Source organism: Larus michahellis, chromosome 5, assembly GCF_964199755.1.
Source record: "Larus michahellis chromosome 5, bLarMic1.1, whole genome shotgun sequence".
Taxonomy (NCBI): Eukaryota; Metazoa; Chordata; class Aves; order Charadriiformes; family Laridae; genus Larus; species Larus michahellis.
In genome coordinates, this window is record NC_133900.1 from 52247773 (window position 1) to 52264648 (window position 16876).

General features: G+C 39.2%; 1 protein-coding gene across 2 annotated transcripts in view; it reads left to right on the top strand.

The window, feature by feature from the left end:
• The first annotated feature begins 14 nt into the window (after positions 1-14).
• POLR1A (RNA polymerase I subunit A) overlaps positions 15-16876 on the top strand; it is a 35250-nt gene continuing 18388 nt past the window's right edge. The window contains exons 1-16 of one of the 2 annotated variants that reach the window (XM_074587286.1): positions 15-194; positions 1367-1571; positions 3280-3429; positions 3521-3628; positions 4587-4672; positions 4778-4887; positions 6737-6823; positions 7508-7610; positions 8088-8247; positions 9388-9561; positions 9769-9891; positions 10726-10953; positions 12720-12974; positions 13345-13536; positions 14372-14515; positions 14998-15181. In XM_074587286.1, the coding sequence (XP_074443387.1) occupies positions 118-194; positions 1367-1571; positions 3280-3429; positions 3521-3628; positions 4587-4672; positions 4778-4887; positions 6737-6823; positions 7508-7610; positions 8088-8247; positions 9388-9561; positions 9769-9891; positions 10726-10953; positions 12720-12974; positions 13345-13536; positions 14372-14515; positions 14998-15181 (2386 nt within the window). In that variant the 5' untranslated portion in view covers positions 15-117. Of the gene's footprint in view, positions 195-794; positions 921-1366; positions 1572-3279; positions 3430-3520; positions 3629-4586; positions 4673-4777; positions 4888-6736; positions 6824-7507; positions 7611-8087; positions 8248-9387; positions 9562-9768; positions 9892-10725; positions 10954-12719; positions 12975-13344; positions 13537-14371; positions 14516-14997; positions 15182-16876 lie in introns of those variants that run through there. The other variant, XM_074587285.1, reaches the window with a different exon arrangement.

A 16876-nucleotide genomic window follows, 5' to 3' on the forward strand; every position in this document is an offset into this window, starting at 1 on the left:
CCGCCCGGCCCCGCCTGCCCGTGCCACCGGGACCGCGTGGTGCTTGCCGTGGCGCAGAAGCTTCGGCGGCAGCAGAGAAGGGCGAACCAGCGGCCGGGGATAAATCGCTCGCCCGCCATGAGGCCGCCGAAAGTGGTGCCGTGGCGGCGGCTGGTTGGTGTCTCCTTCGGGATGTACACGGCCGAGGAGATTAGGTGAGGAGCCACGGCAGGCGATGGGTTGTTCTCTTCCCCCGCCCTGTGGGTGCTGTAGAGGACTACAACTCCCGGCGTGCCGCGCGCCACCACGCCGACAGGCCTTGGCGGGCTGTGGGCGCGCGGCCTGCTGGGACATGTAGTCCGGCTGCGCCTTGGCCCTCAGCAGCCACCGGGATGGGGGCAGCTGAGTACCCCCCGATCGTCGAGGGTTGGGGGCTGCTGAACTCTCTGTGGGGCTCTCAGACCTATTGCGTATCTTGGGGCCGCTGGGGGTTTTGGAGGAGTAGGGAAGGGCTGTGGGGCCGGGAGCGGTTCCTTGTGTGAGGCTGAGGGGGGCAGGGGAAAAGGGTCTGTGGGGGGACAGGGAGGCGGCCCTAGCTCTCTCAGGAGAGCCCCTCGCTGGCAATGGACCCAGGGGGAGGACGGTCGTTTCCATGTGCTGTCAGGGGCAGAGGCTGTGGGGTGCGGCATAAACTCGTTCTGGAAGGGCGAAGGCTGCGCCTCTCTCGGGGGGCCTCTCCTGAGGGCGGGGGGGTGTTGGCTTCCCGCCACTGCCTGCACCTCAGCGCCAGCAGGACCTGACAGACCCTGGAGAAGCCCAGTGCTGGTCAGGCTGGTCTTGTTCCTTGGTGGGCACACTGCTGGAAGCCTGGCCTGGGATCTGATCCCGAGTGTCCAGCACGGAAGAGACCTTGCTGGTTTCAGCAAGGGGAGAATGTTCAGGTATTTTAACACCAGCATAACTATCACGGAGCTGAGATCTTTGTTGCAGAGGGGTTTTTGCAGCTTTTTACAGCAGGTCGTCTTTCCTGGAGTTCTAGAGAGCTGTCAGCATTTCTTTAGTGTTGGTGTGATGTGCAGCTGTCATCTGTAGGTGTTTTTGTTGGTTTTATACTTCTCCTATTGCTTGAGAAGACACAGACTTAATAGAATGGCTAAAGATGTAAAAGAAATATTTGCTGTGGTATGAATGGTTGTACTTGGACAATTAAATCAATGGTACAGAAATTCCCATTGCATTTGCAAAGTTCCCTCAGAAAGATGTTTTCATCAGTAAAATGTCATATAGGTAACACATGTCAATGCTAGTTGTAGCATTCAAGTATATATCATGTGCCTGTTTACTGACATTGATTTTCTCTTTTTTTATTCTTTTCTTTCAACTTCAGGAAACTGAGTGTAAAAGCCATAACAAATCCTCAGTATTTGGATAATATGGGGAATCCAGCCAGTAATGGACTGTATGACTTGTCTTTGGGACCTCCAGACTCCAAGGAAGTGTGTGCAACTTGCATGCAGAACTTCAGGAACTGCCCTGGTCATTTTGGCCATATAGAACTGCCTCTGACTGTCTACAACCCTCTTTTTTTTGATGTATGTATGCCTAATTATTGTCTTGCTGGTGAAATGGGTGGTGGTGCTCAAGCTGCCATACAGTTTTTAGCCCTTGAAAACAGTAAAGGTGCCGAGATCTGTCTTCTCTCTAAGTTTATGTGTAATAACATCAAAGGTAGTAGAAAAAGTTTGTTGTGTCATGATAGTTCAATAAAAATAGAATCCTTAGGCTTTGCAAAACATACACTTCGTTGTAACTATTATTTTACTCAATATTGATCAACAAGAGAGGGGGAATGTTGATCACTAAACTATATGACCGACTGTAGGGTGTCATGCCTTAATTAAATAGATGGTGCAGTAAAAATTGTTAGTTGCTTCCTTTAAATGACTGCTACAAACTCACACGAACAGCTACCTAGGATCTCCAAGTGCTTTCTGGACATTCAGGGCTTGTTTTTGTTCTAAATAGCTGTGTTGTACATTCTGCCCAGTAGGTCCTCTTATTCCAGAATAAATTCTAGGAAACTGGATCAATGTGGTTAGAACCCAACAACCTATCCAGTAATATGCTGAGATAACGTGTGTGCCAAGTAAACGGAACAATATAGCATTGCAAGTTTGCTGTCAGCAGAGAGATGAAAAATCCTAAGCTATATAAAAATCCATGAGTTTTTTCAATTAAAAAAAAAAAAAAGGCTGTCAAGATTTCTTCCATCCGCAAGTCAGATACATGTGCTTCTCCTAGCTTTACAACTGTTGCATTTACATGGTATGTGGGATACCTAATGTAGAGCAGAGATATGGCTTGGTGTGCATCTTTTGGGACAGGTGTTATAAGCTTGCTTTGAAAGCTACTGGTGATGGTGAAACAGCACATTTCTAACTGCATCGTGTGGGTGTTTTTTCAAAAGGTCATCTTTTAAATGTGAAAGGATTCCTGGCTGTAAGGGTAGGATTTGCCTTGTTTTGGTTTTATGAGAGTTAGATGCATAATCTGATTATACTTTTTGGCTCTTTCCAGAGTCTGAGGAGTGGGGCTATTTACAGAGGAAGATTTATCTAGCCTGTAACAGGAACCTGAGTTGGGATGAATTTCCCCCCTTTTTTTCTCCCCATTTAGAGTAGCTGGCTCCTGCATAGGCTACTGAGACTAAAAAACCTCACTTCCAGATGACTGAAGTTAGATGAGGTCCATCCCATTTCTAGTGCTGACCCAGCTCTGAAGTAAAGTAACTTCTATTTCGCCAAGGAATAAAACCGTAAAAACCGACAAAACACTGACATTTTTCTGAAGCTGGAGGAGAGTGTGGTTACATGAAGAATTTTGAGGGACGCTGGTAGTACTTGTGACTAAAAGATTTCGTTTTACTAGTGTGGAGTTTTAGGTACCACATTGTCCTTTATGGGACAAACGGTTAGAAGCTGTAATTACAGAGCTATGTAAGAGTAGTCTTAGTCCCAGAGTTGCTATAGGTACAACAGGCTTTTCCTCTTAACCTCTGTATCTGTTATGTAGATGGTCTGCAGATAGTTTCTCTACAGATACAGATTGTGCTTTGCATATGAGTTTGTGTGGTTGTACGAAATATTTTTTTTCAGTCTAATTCTTTATGATTAAATTTCACAATTAGTCTAGTTTCTCAATTACAGTAGCACTTTCTCTAAATTCAAACAAATCTGTTTGCTTGCTTACTGTGCAAGCTACTAAATCTACCAGGATAACTTTTCCCCCTTTTCTTTCCAGAAATTATACCTTCTAATTCGAGGTTCGTGTTTAAATTGTCACATGCTGACATGTGCTCGAGCTGTGGTTCACTTACTGCTAAGTCAGCTGAAGGTTCTGGAGAAGGGGTTGCTTCATGCCGTTCATGATCTTGAAGTCATTCTGAACAGGGTAAGTACTGTGTATTTCTCCATTCTTTTTTTGAGTTGGTAGCCCTGTAACTATAGAGCTTTCCCAATTTCTTTTATTCTGTTTCTTTTAGTTTTTAGAGCAATGTGCAGATGCAACAGGTTCAGAAATCGAAGAAGAGTTAAATCGCCACGTTCAGGAAATATTACAAAGTTCTCAAATAAGGGATCAGTGTTCGAATGTAAGTACAATCAGCGCTTCTCCTGAGATATTTGTCCTCTTAAAATAGTAATGTGCTGAAGAAAGTTTGTCTTGACTGTATAAACTCTAGATTTTGTCTTAGAGTTCTGAACTGTGTTATATTTAGAGGGCTTTCTGGTGAAATGTCTGGAATTAAGCTTAAAAAGACTTTATTTCCTGTTAGTATAACTATTACGTTTGTGGAAAATACACTTTGTGTAGGTAAATGTTTTAGTGGTGTAAATATCATATAAAAATAATACGATACTGTTGTCAGCACATTACCTACAGATGTTATTTCTTCTCTGTATTACGCTCCAGCTCTTTTGAGCTGCAGAACTTTTTTTTGAGAACTCATGCATCCAGCAAATTTGCAGTTACTTACAGTGAAATTTTTAGAAAGTGTTATGTAATTGAATTCTCATTTCCATTGAAATGCAGTTTAATGTACCTTGTTAGTTTAAAGGAAAATCTTAGTGAAGAAGATATTTAAAGGTCTAACATCTTAGAGCAGATTTGTTTATAAACCAGGTTTAATTTCTTAAGCACTTGTTTCCAAACTAACCTTGATCACTTTGGAAATCATACATTCATGAGCAGTCAAAAGAAATTATTTTTATCAGTCTTCTGTCTTCTTATATCATCATTAGAGAAAAGCTTTAAAATTTAGTACTGACTTGAAAAATGAAGACTATTTATTAAATAAATTTAAAAAGGAAGGTGGTGAGTGTTGGGAGGTGTATGTTTCCAGGAGAATATGGGAAGATGATGGAAGAACGCCAGAGATCAAGGCATGAGTTAAATCAATACAAGGATGTGTGTGCAGTAATACAAATAATGTTTGTGTTGATAGTTAACATCAGTTATATAGTGTTTAATAAATTCTTCATATCAAGTGTGTTAATTTATTTTTATTATTTCATTATTTTGAAGTCCTTTTTCTTTTTTTCCTTTATCAGGTAAAAAACGTGTGCGAGTGTAGAAATAAACTGATAACACAGTTCTGGAAAGCACATATGAGTTCAAAGAAATGCCCAAACTGCAAGTAAGGTTAACTACATGAAGAAGTAAATAGCTGATGTAAAGTAAAATATTGTGAGCATTTTTATTAACTTTTACCTGCCTTTCCTGGTTTTCTTTTTTTTTCAAGATCTAGGAGATCACTAGTGCGAAAAGAGCATAACAGCAAACTGACAGTAACCTATCCTTCTACAGTGTACCGTAAGTCTGGAGAGGAGGGCATTCTGGATGAACCAGCAGGTAAAGTATTTGTCTTCCCCTCAAATATGTTTGCACTTATTTTCCTATATTCAAGGTGCGCAGATTCTTAGCAGTGATTTGAGACTCATTTATAAAAAATTTAAATAAAACAGTAAGCTCAGCAGTAGGGGAATACTCCACTCCGTTAAATTTCTCTATTTGCAAGCCTTCTGTGCTTTTGCAACTTTGAGTGTCTTTATGTCAGAAAAAGAAGTACAAAAGCATAATCTATGTCAACTCTAATGTGGTTTTGGGACACTTAATTTTTGGCGGGTAGATCATTTTCTGCTAGATTTTTAAAATAGAGAGACTAGATAAAAAATAACTAGGAGGAAGATCACCAACCTTACTTCAGAAAGAAAATTGTGTAATACGAACTCTTATGGAAGTATTTCCTCTTAAAGAGGAAAAGATAGTGAAAGTAGGTCACACTTTCTAGGCTAAATTAAGCTAGTCTTTGAATCACTTTAAACTTACTTTTTTCTTCTTGTTGTATCCTTCATCCTTTACATAACCAGGTAGAATTGAAGCAGGTTTGTGTGTGAGCTCTTTAACCCTTAGAAAATATTTATATAGAGAGCTTATTCCATTTGCTTATTCTGTTGTCACTTTTCAGTGACAACTGTGATTTCACCCCTTTAAATTGTAGGGTGCTACTTTGGGCTTTTTATTTGAGCCCCTTTTGGACTGTCCAAAGTGTGGGGGCTTGTTTTATTATGCTAGTGAAGAAAATAGTTGTTCTGGAAGGTCTAGTGACTTGCCAGATTTGGAATACCTTGCCTTACCACAGAAGACTTCAAAACTAACCATATTCTTGCAGTCAACATTCACAGCTGAAGTACAGTTAATAAGTATCTTGCTCCTGTCGGTGTTCAAATCCCAAGGCTGTAACACTGCTTGATTACTTTCATTACAGGGAAGTATTATATCTTCTGAAATGGGATGGACTGTACAGTTATGTTCATTCTGCATAACCTGTGTCACGGTCACGGTTGCTCGTTGTATTGAATCTCGGAAGGAGTACTTTTAACTTTGGCATTGATGTATTCATTTTTAAGGGATGGAAAGTTTTTTTTTCTATGTGAAGGAATGGGGGACTGAAGCTTCAGGGTGGAAAAATCTGGATTTCTGGACCTTGGCCAAAAGAAAAGTAGGAAACCTTATCTGAGGTCATGGGAGAATTGCTTTTTGTAGAGGCATGTACTCTGGCTTTGCTGGGACACATGGGGCTCACCTGGAAGAGGAGTGGAAGTTGAGACCTAAAATCTCTGGCTTTTTTTGAAAAAATGATCTTTCTGCTTTTCAGTAGCAAAACCATGCGTTTTCCTTTCTCGCCAAAATACAGTTAGCCCAGACTCTAACTTATAATATAGATGGATTGCTGACTGTTTCCATTGTCTCATCCAGTTGGGTATTTCGTGGCAACCTTGATCTCACTGGTAATACGTGAAACCCACTTCTGTGCTCACCAGCTGCAGGTGGACTCTTGATTTGTGTTTTGGTCAGTGGATGAGATCATTTGGAGGAGTCCAGCTCACCATTAATCAAATAAAGCATAAGCTTTAGATGGTTAAAGTTGAGTTTTATTTCAGTTACTTATATCGAAATGGCTCAGAAATGGCTTTTTTTTTTCCATGCTGAGAAGGCTGTTTAGTTAATTTCATATTCCCAAGGTGATCATGTTAATGACAATTTTAATGTAGATGTCAGCCAGTATATTTTGTATGTACTTCCATTCCTTCTCTGAGCTGGAAGCATTTAGCATTATAAACAAAAAAACTTTCAAAGTAACCTCTTGTGATTTTCTTTTCTTTTCTTTTTTTTTTTTTTTTTCCTTTTTTTTTTTCAGGTATTGAGGAAAGCCAGTTAGGTAAGAGAGGGTACCTGACACCGATGACTGCCAAGGAATACGTCCTGGCTCTGTGGAAGAATGAAGGTAACGGTTGTTAAGAGCAACACTACTTTGTTTTCTGTATCATTTCATGGACAAAGTCTGCAAATGTTCTTGTATGAGCTCCTTGTCAAATCTTTGTCTTTTGCCTTAAGAGCTCCTCTCTGCAAGATAGATTTTTGTTACAGGAGGACGGATGGCTAGTGAACGTAGAGAGCTGGATTCAATGAATAGTTTGACTAGCTATTCTTAAATTGCGGCTCTCCACAAATCACAATTGTTGTTTACAGAGAATTTGGTATTTATATGGTGCTGCACCTAATATTCCCCACAGTTACATTGGTTAAAGACTGAGAATGTATTTAGCAGTCTCTGCTTTTGAGTTCCCTGCACTTCGAATCTGTCTGCAGTTGCCAGGAAAAACCAAAGCATTTTTATCTATTAGTCACAGCTAGTAGCTGGAAACTGTTTCTTCCTGCTGTTTTGCTTTTTTCTTTTGCTGTACTCTATATTTATGTTCATAGTTGTTTCTGAAAAATGATGTACGTGGCCAAAAAGAACAATGGCAATTCTTTCTAAAGTATGCCTACATGTTTTTGTTTTAAACAAGCTCACTAGGATTTAACTTAGCAGATTGTCTTGACTTGCTTGATGAGATGCGTGTGGGGGTTTGGATTCCTAAACAATAGCAGTGCTAATAAGTTTATCTTTTCTGTTTTATCTTTTTAGGTTTCTTTTTGCGTTATCTCTTCCCTGGGATGGATCCCCATGACAGTTCAGGATTCAGTCCGGACATGTTTTTTTTAGATCTACTTGTGGTTCCGCCTTCAAGGTAAAATTTCCCCCAAAAAACTTTTGTAGAAATCATGGGGTTTAGAACATACTTTTTGCAGGAGTCAGAGATGCAAACACCTGTAGTACAGACACTGGCCTGCTAAAGTGTCAGTGGAGTGTTTAAAAAAAAAATAAAATAATGAAAATCACAGCAGTAACTGATGATGAGTTTTATTATAACTTCAAATGAGTTTGTTAAAGGACTGAAATACTGATTATGATAAAATGTATTTTAGTATTAATATTTTAAATTATTATAGAGTATTGTAGCTGTATAATACTGGTAGAATTTCTTGTTAAGGAATCATTCCTCTTTTATGACTGTCCCAGGATAATATATGACTTTTTTAAATGCTCACTGTTAGTTTATAGGGATTATTTTTTATTAATTGAAGACTTAGCTTAGAACGTTTGAGGCTTATTATGCTATTTCTCAGTGGCTTTAATCTTCTAAAATAATTTTGATCTGCTGTAGGTATCGTCCTGTGAATCGTCTTGGAGACCGACTGTTTACAAATGGTCAGACTGTGAACTTGCAGGCTGTCATGAAAGATGTGAAACTGATACGGAAGCTCTTGGTTTTCATGGCAAAAGAGCAATGTCAGCCAATAAAAATTACAGAAGAAATACAAACGGTAAGATTCACTCTTTATCTTATTCTTTGGGTTTTGGATATGTGGATTGAGTTCAGGTAGGCTCCTGTTTAAACTGTTCGATAACAATTTTTGCCTGAGCTGTTGGAAGTTGTCTCCACAGCCGTTTTTTTTTCTTTTTTCCTCTCAGGCCTCTTTCCACTCACCTGCCTGGTGCAGAGGGAAAAATACTTTACGCAGACTCCTTTAGACATGTTTTTTGTATTAGATAACTGTATGTGAGACATAACAGGCTCCTGTTACTGGAGAATGAAATATATATGGCACCAACAGTTCATAATAAAACTTTTCCAACATCTCATTGAAAGAAAAATGATGAAGGGGGGGGAAAAAGCCACTTTATCTTTTAAGCCTAGTAGAGCCAGTTGTGATCGTGGTTGGTTTTGATCACTGATGTCTAAATAGAAACAAAAAATTCATAAATAACATTAATTAGTAACAATGTATGTCACCATGCCTCTTCATATTTGTTGATGAACTGTATTATTGAGGGTTCTTTGATACTGGACTTATTTTCACCTGAACTTGATTTACATCCTATATGTAAAATATTTTGAAAACATTTTTAGCCACTAGGTGGGGATATGTTTTAAAATGTTTCATATGACAGGAGGTTAATGTGTTTTGGATGTGTGGTATACCAATTTTTAGACTGTGAAAACAAAGCGATGTAGGTGATGAAAGCTCTTGGATTTATGTTATTTTTATCTAAGAATAGGACTTTCTGGTAGCACAGTGATTCATAGCACAGACTGACTAACCAGTAACACCTGATTTGTAAAGAGGACTGTCACTTACCAGGAGATGATTGATTAGCAATCATCTTTTAAAATCCCACTGGTATATGTATCTGTAGTATTTGTTGACTCCCATCCAAGTCAGTTTATGAAGCTTGACAGTAGACCTGTCTGAGGCACTTGGTTGTAATAATTTGAAAATTAAGTGTACATTGTTAATACGGTTTGGGGTTTTTTCTTTTTTTTTTTTTTTTAAAGTTAATGTCTTCAGTGAGGTGGAAAATAGTGGCTAATGTTTCATTTGCTATTTAATGTTCTAATTTCAGCCTAGTAAATGGAAGGTATTTTTTTGTTAAGTTCAAGTTTCTGATTTCTGTTTCTATAGGAGACAGGAGAGAATAATGAACCTCTGGACCATTCTGTCCTGACAATGATAACAGGACAGACCATTGCAGATAAGCTGTACAATGCTTGGATTCGTCTTCAGAGCCATGTCAACATTGTATTTGATAGTGATATGGACAAACTAACAACAGAAAAATACCCTGGTATTCGTCAGGTGGGTAGCTGTCAGAATCTTAGAGACTCTGGACTTTGTGTGTCACGGACAGTGAAAACAAGAAGCTGATGGCATAAGAAAAAAGTGAAATATTTGTGGTTAGTGTGTAGGCATTTTCGCAATACTTGTCACTGTAATGTCTGAAGCATCTGTCTGATGTTGCATGCTTTCACATTTTAATCATTAACTTAACTTCTGTTTTCAAAGCTATTAGAGAAGAAGGAAGGACTGTTCCGCAAGCACATGATGGGAAAGCGTGTGGATTTTGCTGCTCGATCAGTCATTTGCCCCGATATGTACATTGGTACCAATGAGATTGGCATTCCTATGGTAAGAATAAATAAAGGAGCGTTTCTTTTTGGTGCTTCTGGGAACTGAACTACACTGTAACACTTTCACCTATATAGTAAATAGTTTAAAATTTAGAGACTTTCTGACTCATCTGGACTCTTTCCTCTCCAGTGTGTCATAGCTGTGTGTTAGTTACTACTGTGTGTTAGTAAAGAAGGAGCATTGAAGAGCAGGAAATTCTTACCGTTACGCAGAAGACCAGATCTGGGAAAGAGGCTTTAAAAAAAGGAAAAGATGTACTTGCTTCCTGGGGTTATGGACTGTTGCAAACTTTATAAGTAGATCCTGTTTTTCCTGTGCTCTTTGTACAGTGTATCTTGTAACAGTTATGGCAGCCTTTAAGAAAAGGCCTTAATTACGTCACCAACTTCATTCATCCTTAATGATTTTTAACCACGCGGATGACACGAAGCCTGAATTCGAGCTTTTCATTGTATCGTCTTTTCTGCTTGCCTTTCTGCAAATAGTGGACCTGGTGATAATCTGCTTTTTCTCTGTATTTGTCAGTTTGTTTGCAGAATCTAAAATCATACTTTCTTTTTTTTTAATTGTTAATTGAGTTTTCCTTTTCTACTGCAGTAGAAAATCATAAAAAGGACATTGTTTCTATTCTTATGGTAGATGGTTTTAAAACAGAAATGTATTTATTTGGCATGACAGTAGATTAAGGAGGAGATGCATTCACGAGCTTAAAGTAATTTATGTTTACATTATATGAGTTAACATTTGACGCTGTTTTCTCAGTGACTTAGTACTGTTTTAAGCCAGAGTTGAGCAACTAGTTATTTCTCTCCTCTTTTCCCTCCTGTCTAGGTATTTGCTACCAAACTGACTTACCCTCAGCCAGTCACTCCCTGGAATGTCAAAGAGCTGAGGCAGGCTGTCATAAATGGCCCGAAAGTTCACCCTGGGGCCTCCATGGTCATTAATGAAGATGGATCTCGTACAGTGTTGAGCGCAAGCAGCCTGACCCAGAGGGAAGCCATAGCCAAGCAACTCCTCACTCCTTCTTCAGGAGCACCCCAGTCAGGACTGAAGATTGTGAGTATGACAAAGGGCTTGTCGAAGCCTTCTTACGCCTGTGGTAGTTTTTTTTAAAATAACACTGCTACTCACCTTGCTAGTGATTCCAATAGGCTCGCTCACAAAGACTCCTAGGGCACAGTTATCTTTTAGTAGGTGGCTGAGAAAAAGTTGCTGGGGGGTGTGGGAAGAAAAGCTTGATTCAAAAGCTTGAGAAGCTTGAAAAGCTTCCTCAAATTAAAAAAAAAAAAACGCTTTTCCGTCCTGAATTTTACTCTTAATGTGCAGCATGTGGCATTCATCTCAACAAGATGGGGAGTAGTCTTTCTTTTACAGCTGACTATTCCTGGGAAGGTAAAAAAGAAGATAAATGGATCTTTATTCCAAGATATGATTTGGAATATCTTGGAAGATAAAATGCTATTTTCATTTTATGCTTTTATGTCCCCCTGCCTTCCTGCCGTTCTCAGCCAGTTCTGTCTTTTTTTTTCCTCTTCTTTTCTGTATCTGGAGCAGTTTTTTGGTTGTAGTTCTGAAGGCTGAAATTCAGTATACTTGTAGAGTAGATACAGCACAAGCAGTGGATGTGACCTGTCTTCCAGGAGAGTGTTGCCCGTGTGTATGTACAAAGTAGAGCCCTCTGTTCTGTGTCAGCCATGTTGGTAGTGAAACCAAGCAGGGGAGGAGTGGTCTCTGTTTTAGCGCTGATTGCTGTAATCTGGGATCCATCTTACCATCACCCTGTCATTTTACTGATGACAAAACGAGAAACAACCACACTGATATCCATCTGTTTGTATAGACGTTAACATTTGTGAAATGCTTAGTGCTGTCTCTGAAGAATAGCCACAAGGAGGGTGAAAGATTAGATGACCTTTAAAGGTCCCTTGAAACCCAAAGGATTCTAAGATTCTATGGTCAGTTGTTTCTTTGGAGCTCCTGGAGGGTTTGAGTTCTCTGTGCTACAGCTTAGTCAACCTTTGTAACTTCTTAATGACTATATCTCCTTCTCTTGCAAGAGTTGAGAATTTATTACTTAGCTGCTAGTGCAAAAGTTTTGATGATGTGTAGTCTTTTCATAATGACTGTTATGCATACCCCTGTCTCTGTTAGAGGCGTGGTAGAGATCTAATATATGACTGAGTCTTTCTGTAGTGTCATTTCTCTCAGAACCTGTCATGGAGGTAAACATAACAGTATTTAGTCTGTATAAACTGTTGATAATCACTTAAATGGATGTATGGGTGTTACCGACAGAGAAATTAAAATGAAATAGTATTGTGAGACTCTGTTCTAGGTAAGAATATATTGTGTTGTACTCAAACATGAAATTATAACTTAAAGATCCCCAGCCTCTACTTCAGCTACTGGGTCATATTATTACCTTATTCTAGGTTGTCCAGTGCTGGGTGTATGGCGACAGGTATTATCAATTCAGCCCAGTGGGTTTTGGGTAAATAGTTTGTTTTCTCATTTACAAATGGCATAGTTTTCTTTCTTTTTCAGTCTTTGATCCCTATATTGCCAAGAGAGAGGAGAGATTGGTAGAGTGTGGCTTGCATGCTGTTGACTTGGTTTGATCACTGTGGTTTGTGGGAGTTAATGGAGGATATTCAGCTTTAGAGTGTGGTTTGGTGGAGAGCAGAGGGCGTTCAGGGGCAAGTAGTCTTGATTTCTGTTACAAAGTTTTGTGCAGAACATTAATGCAAGGAAGAAAATAAATTGGACGTGTATATTTTAAGTTGCAGTCTTTTCAGAGGCATGCAACCAAAATTCCCTTGCAGGTATGTCGACATATTAAAAATGGAGATGTCCTTTTACTGAACCGCCAGCCCACTCTTCATAGACCCTCCATCCAAGCTCACCGGGCCCGAATCCTGCCTGGAGAAAAAGTGCTGAGGCTTCACTATGCCAACTGCAAGGCTTACAATGCTGATTTTGATGGCGATGAAATGAACGCCCATTTTCCACAGAGTGAGCTGGGTAGAGCAGAAGCCTACACCTTAGCTTTTACTGATGAACAGTATCTGGTTCCAAAGGTAAGTAAAACTGTCAGATAAATTTACTTCTACATGAAATCACTGTGATTTTTTTATTGGTTTTCGTTTTGTTTTGTTGAATGATAAATGATTGTTGGGTTTGTTTATTTTTTTTATAATTCTAAGATTTATTCCTGGTTTCTGTTCTGTCTCCACTTGTGATTCTCTTCGTCTAAAGAAGGCCCAGCACATCCAAACAATATCATTCCTTTTAATGTTAGTGTCCAGAGGAGATTTAGTGGAGAGTTGTGCTGTGATGACAAGTTCTTTACAAATGACTTTAGTGCTTTTATCCAGCTGGAATAATTTTGGGAGCTGCTAGCACATGACTTCTTATCCCTCCAACACTTTTTTCTTGTTACCTCTCTAGGATGGGAAGCCACTTCCTGGCTTAATCCAGGATCACATGATTTCTGGAGTCAGCATGACAATCCGGGGCTGCTTTTTCACCAGAGAGCAATATATGGAGCTTGTTTACCGAGGACTAACAGACAAAAAAGGAAGAATTAAAATCCTTCCCCCTGCCATTATGAAACCACAGAGATTATGGACAGGAAAGCAGGTAGTTTATAATTTATTGGTTAAAGAATGCCAGTGGTTCCAAAGTAAGCAGAATGCTAATGTTAAAACCAGTGCTGCTGAGGGTTGCTGAAAAGCCAGATTCCATCATCTAATCAACACCATGTAGATCTTGGTGTGTGTTACTTGACCTATCAGAGTCGTCTTTCATTTAAAATGACAGTATTAGAATAGTACTTTTAATTGCTGTTCTGAACAGTGTTGCAGATAGAAGTATAACCCTGCATTTTGTGGGCATGGGAGCAGAGAAGGAATTTGTTGGTCCTAGTAAACTAAGTTATGCCAGTCAGGGCTTTTAAATCTCTCAGCTTAAAGGTTGTGAGTAAATGTTCTGGTATTTGACTTGTTGGTTGAAATCATCATTAGGTTGATGTAGTATCTGGGAAGCCCAAGTCAATGCTCCATTTGCTGCTATTTAATAGAGTTTAACATTCAGTCCAAATATTATGTCTCATAATGTCTCATCAGGGGAAATTTTCTGCCAGTTTTTCCAGTAGAACCCAACAGACAACGGTTTTCCTTTTTTTTTTTTTTTTTAATATATAGATATATATGTACATATCGATTTATTGGAAAAATCTTTGGTGCCATATGTTTCTGAATAATTATGTGTCTCAGCTCTTTGGTCTTTCAAAGGCTAGAATAGCAAGAGGATATTCCTGTCTTGTAAACTTCAGATTTCTGAGCTTTTAAAGCTTTGCTGTCAGTGGAAAAAACACATATGGGATGTTGCTTTTCTCCTCCATGCCAAATTCTTTACGTTGAGAAGGGAATATAGCAAATAAATAGTTCCTGCCACTGTTCCTGCTTCTTTATAGGTTGTTTCTACATTGTTAATAAACATCATTCCAGAAAAACAGCTCCCACTGAATTTGACTGGGAAAGCTAAGATTGGTGGAAGAGCCTGGGTAAAGGGACCTGCAAACAGATGTCTAAATCTTGATTCAATGTGTGAATCTCAGGTATGCTGGGGAAGCAACTCTGGAGGATGGGCTGGGCTGAATTGTAAAAAAAAAAAAAAAAAAAAAAAAAAAAAAAAAAAAAAAAGCATGTATAGAGTAGAGGAATGGGAAGGGAAGCAGGCGGATGACAAAGTTAAAACCAGATATTCAGCAACAGTTACTGCCAGAAGGTGGTGATTAGAGGATAGGCCTGGGGGTCACAAAGAACTGTTCTGTTCTTGACTGATACAGATTCCATCTGTTTTTGTTGGACCACGTGTCTTCATTGTTTGACTTTATAGGTGGAAAAATACAGATGGTGTTAGAAGTTTTATTTCTGGTATAAATTCTGGAAGTATAGATAACGTGATCATATTTAACCGTTCACCAAATGTGGGCTTTATAAACTTAAACCTATTTTCATGTAGATTACACAGAAAAACCTATAGAGATCATAAGATCAAAATTTCTGTTTTCCTGAATAGCTGTGTTTTATTTTTCAGGTTATTATTAGAAATGGGGAATTACTGTGTGGAGTCTTGGACAAAGCTCACTTTGGCAGCTCTGCCTATGGCCTTGTCCACTGTTGCTATGAAATCTATGGGGGTGAAACCAGTGGGAAAGTGCTAACATGTCTAGGACGCCTCTTTACTGCTTATCTGCAGCTGTACAGGGGATTTACAATGGGTGAGTAAAACAAGGACTAATTTACCAGTGCTGTTGTGCAGCGCCTCCTGAGATATAAAACAGTGTAGATGTCTTGTGTTGAAATTTTGTTTGTATCAAAACCTCCTATAAGTCCTTGGTTTTACTTCTCTGAAAAAGAATTGTTGTATAGAAACCAGAGCAACTGATAAAGCAAGATGGAAGAATTTTGAGGGGTTATTAATCAAGTCTTGCATATCTCATTCTACTGTAAATCTTTTGCTAAATGTTTGACTTTCATTACAGCTCTGCAAACTCATACAAAAATGCACTTGGCACACAATAAGGATTTGACCCTTACTGTACTCTCTTCTCTTGCAATAGTTGAAATATTTCAAATTACCATGTAGAGCTTTAAAAGATGTTTTTATACTATTGAAATACTTATAGTATGTAACAGCACGAGGGTTTAAATTGGCTTTGATCTGAAGGCACAATATGATCACTTAGAGTTATGTAGACGTGGTCAACTGTTAGACAGCAGTAATGAGGAACCAACAGACTGCTGTGAGCCAAGGGAAAAGGAAGGAGATCTTTTGAAGTGAAGAAGGTGATTAAGGTAAGACACAGAAAATACGTCTTGAGAGCCAGGGTGCAAAAACTAGATAGGAAAAGATCACGGGCCTGGGATCACTAGGGAGTTAAAACATCAGAAAAAGAGCAGTGGGACTGGGGCAGGAGTCTGGGATTTGATGAAGATGAGATGACTTGGGACAGAGCAAAATGAGACTTTGGGATGAGATGAATAAGGTTCAGGAGGAGATAAAGTAGAAGAGGCAAGGTTGTAATGGGAAAAGGAGAGCAAGGCTGGACAGAAAGAGTGAAAATAGAGGGACATGCGATGGGGACGTAGACGCCTTTGCCTTGTAAACATGTGCGCAGCTCACTAGTAAAGTGTCCCACTTGTCCCCTTACAAGTGCTGTAACCTGGGAGGAACCTCTGGAAGTGATCTAACACAGTTCCCTGCTCAAAACAAGTCCTGACAGATGAGCCTGTGCCGGGCTATGTCCAGTCAAGTTGTGAATATCTCCAGGGATGGTGATTGTGCAGCCTCTCTGAGTTCCTGTGCCAGCATTTGACTGTATACGTTGTCAAATTTTTTTTCCTCTTGAAGAAAATTTTGTTTCCTTGTATCTTTAAAGGACAAACACGTCGTTTGGCATCTCCTCATCCATCATGTGCTCCAGCCAGTTTAGTGGCACTCACTGTAAGCTGTTTACACATAGCTTATAGGAGTTAGGATTCCAACCTTTTATTTGTTCTAAACTGTTGTTCTTGTGACCCTGCCATCACAAGGGTCTGTATTTTCAGTTTACCTTTTTAAAAAAGCTAGGAAATGACAGATTCTGCAAAGTTCAGCTAATAGGAACTTTGAAGTGGGTGGAAGAGAAGAAACAGTTTCATGTGACTGGCCTGTAACACATTTATTTGTGTGAGTGCACTGATTAAGATTTTATAAAACTGTTGAAGTTAAGACTTTTTAAGGTAGGAAGTTGGTTTTGCACCCTTAAATCTTAGCTTACTTGATGTTATGTAGGTTTTTTGACAGCCTATGCCTTCTCCCTCCAAAAGCCACTCAGAATTTTTTTTCTTTTCAAACTGCAGTTAGTCTAACAATTATTTTAATTGTATCTTTAATTGTGACTTTCTTTTCCAGCTCTTTGCTCTCAAAATCC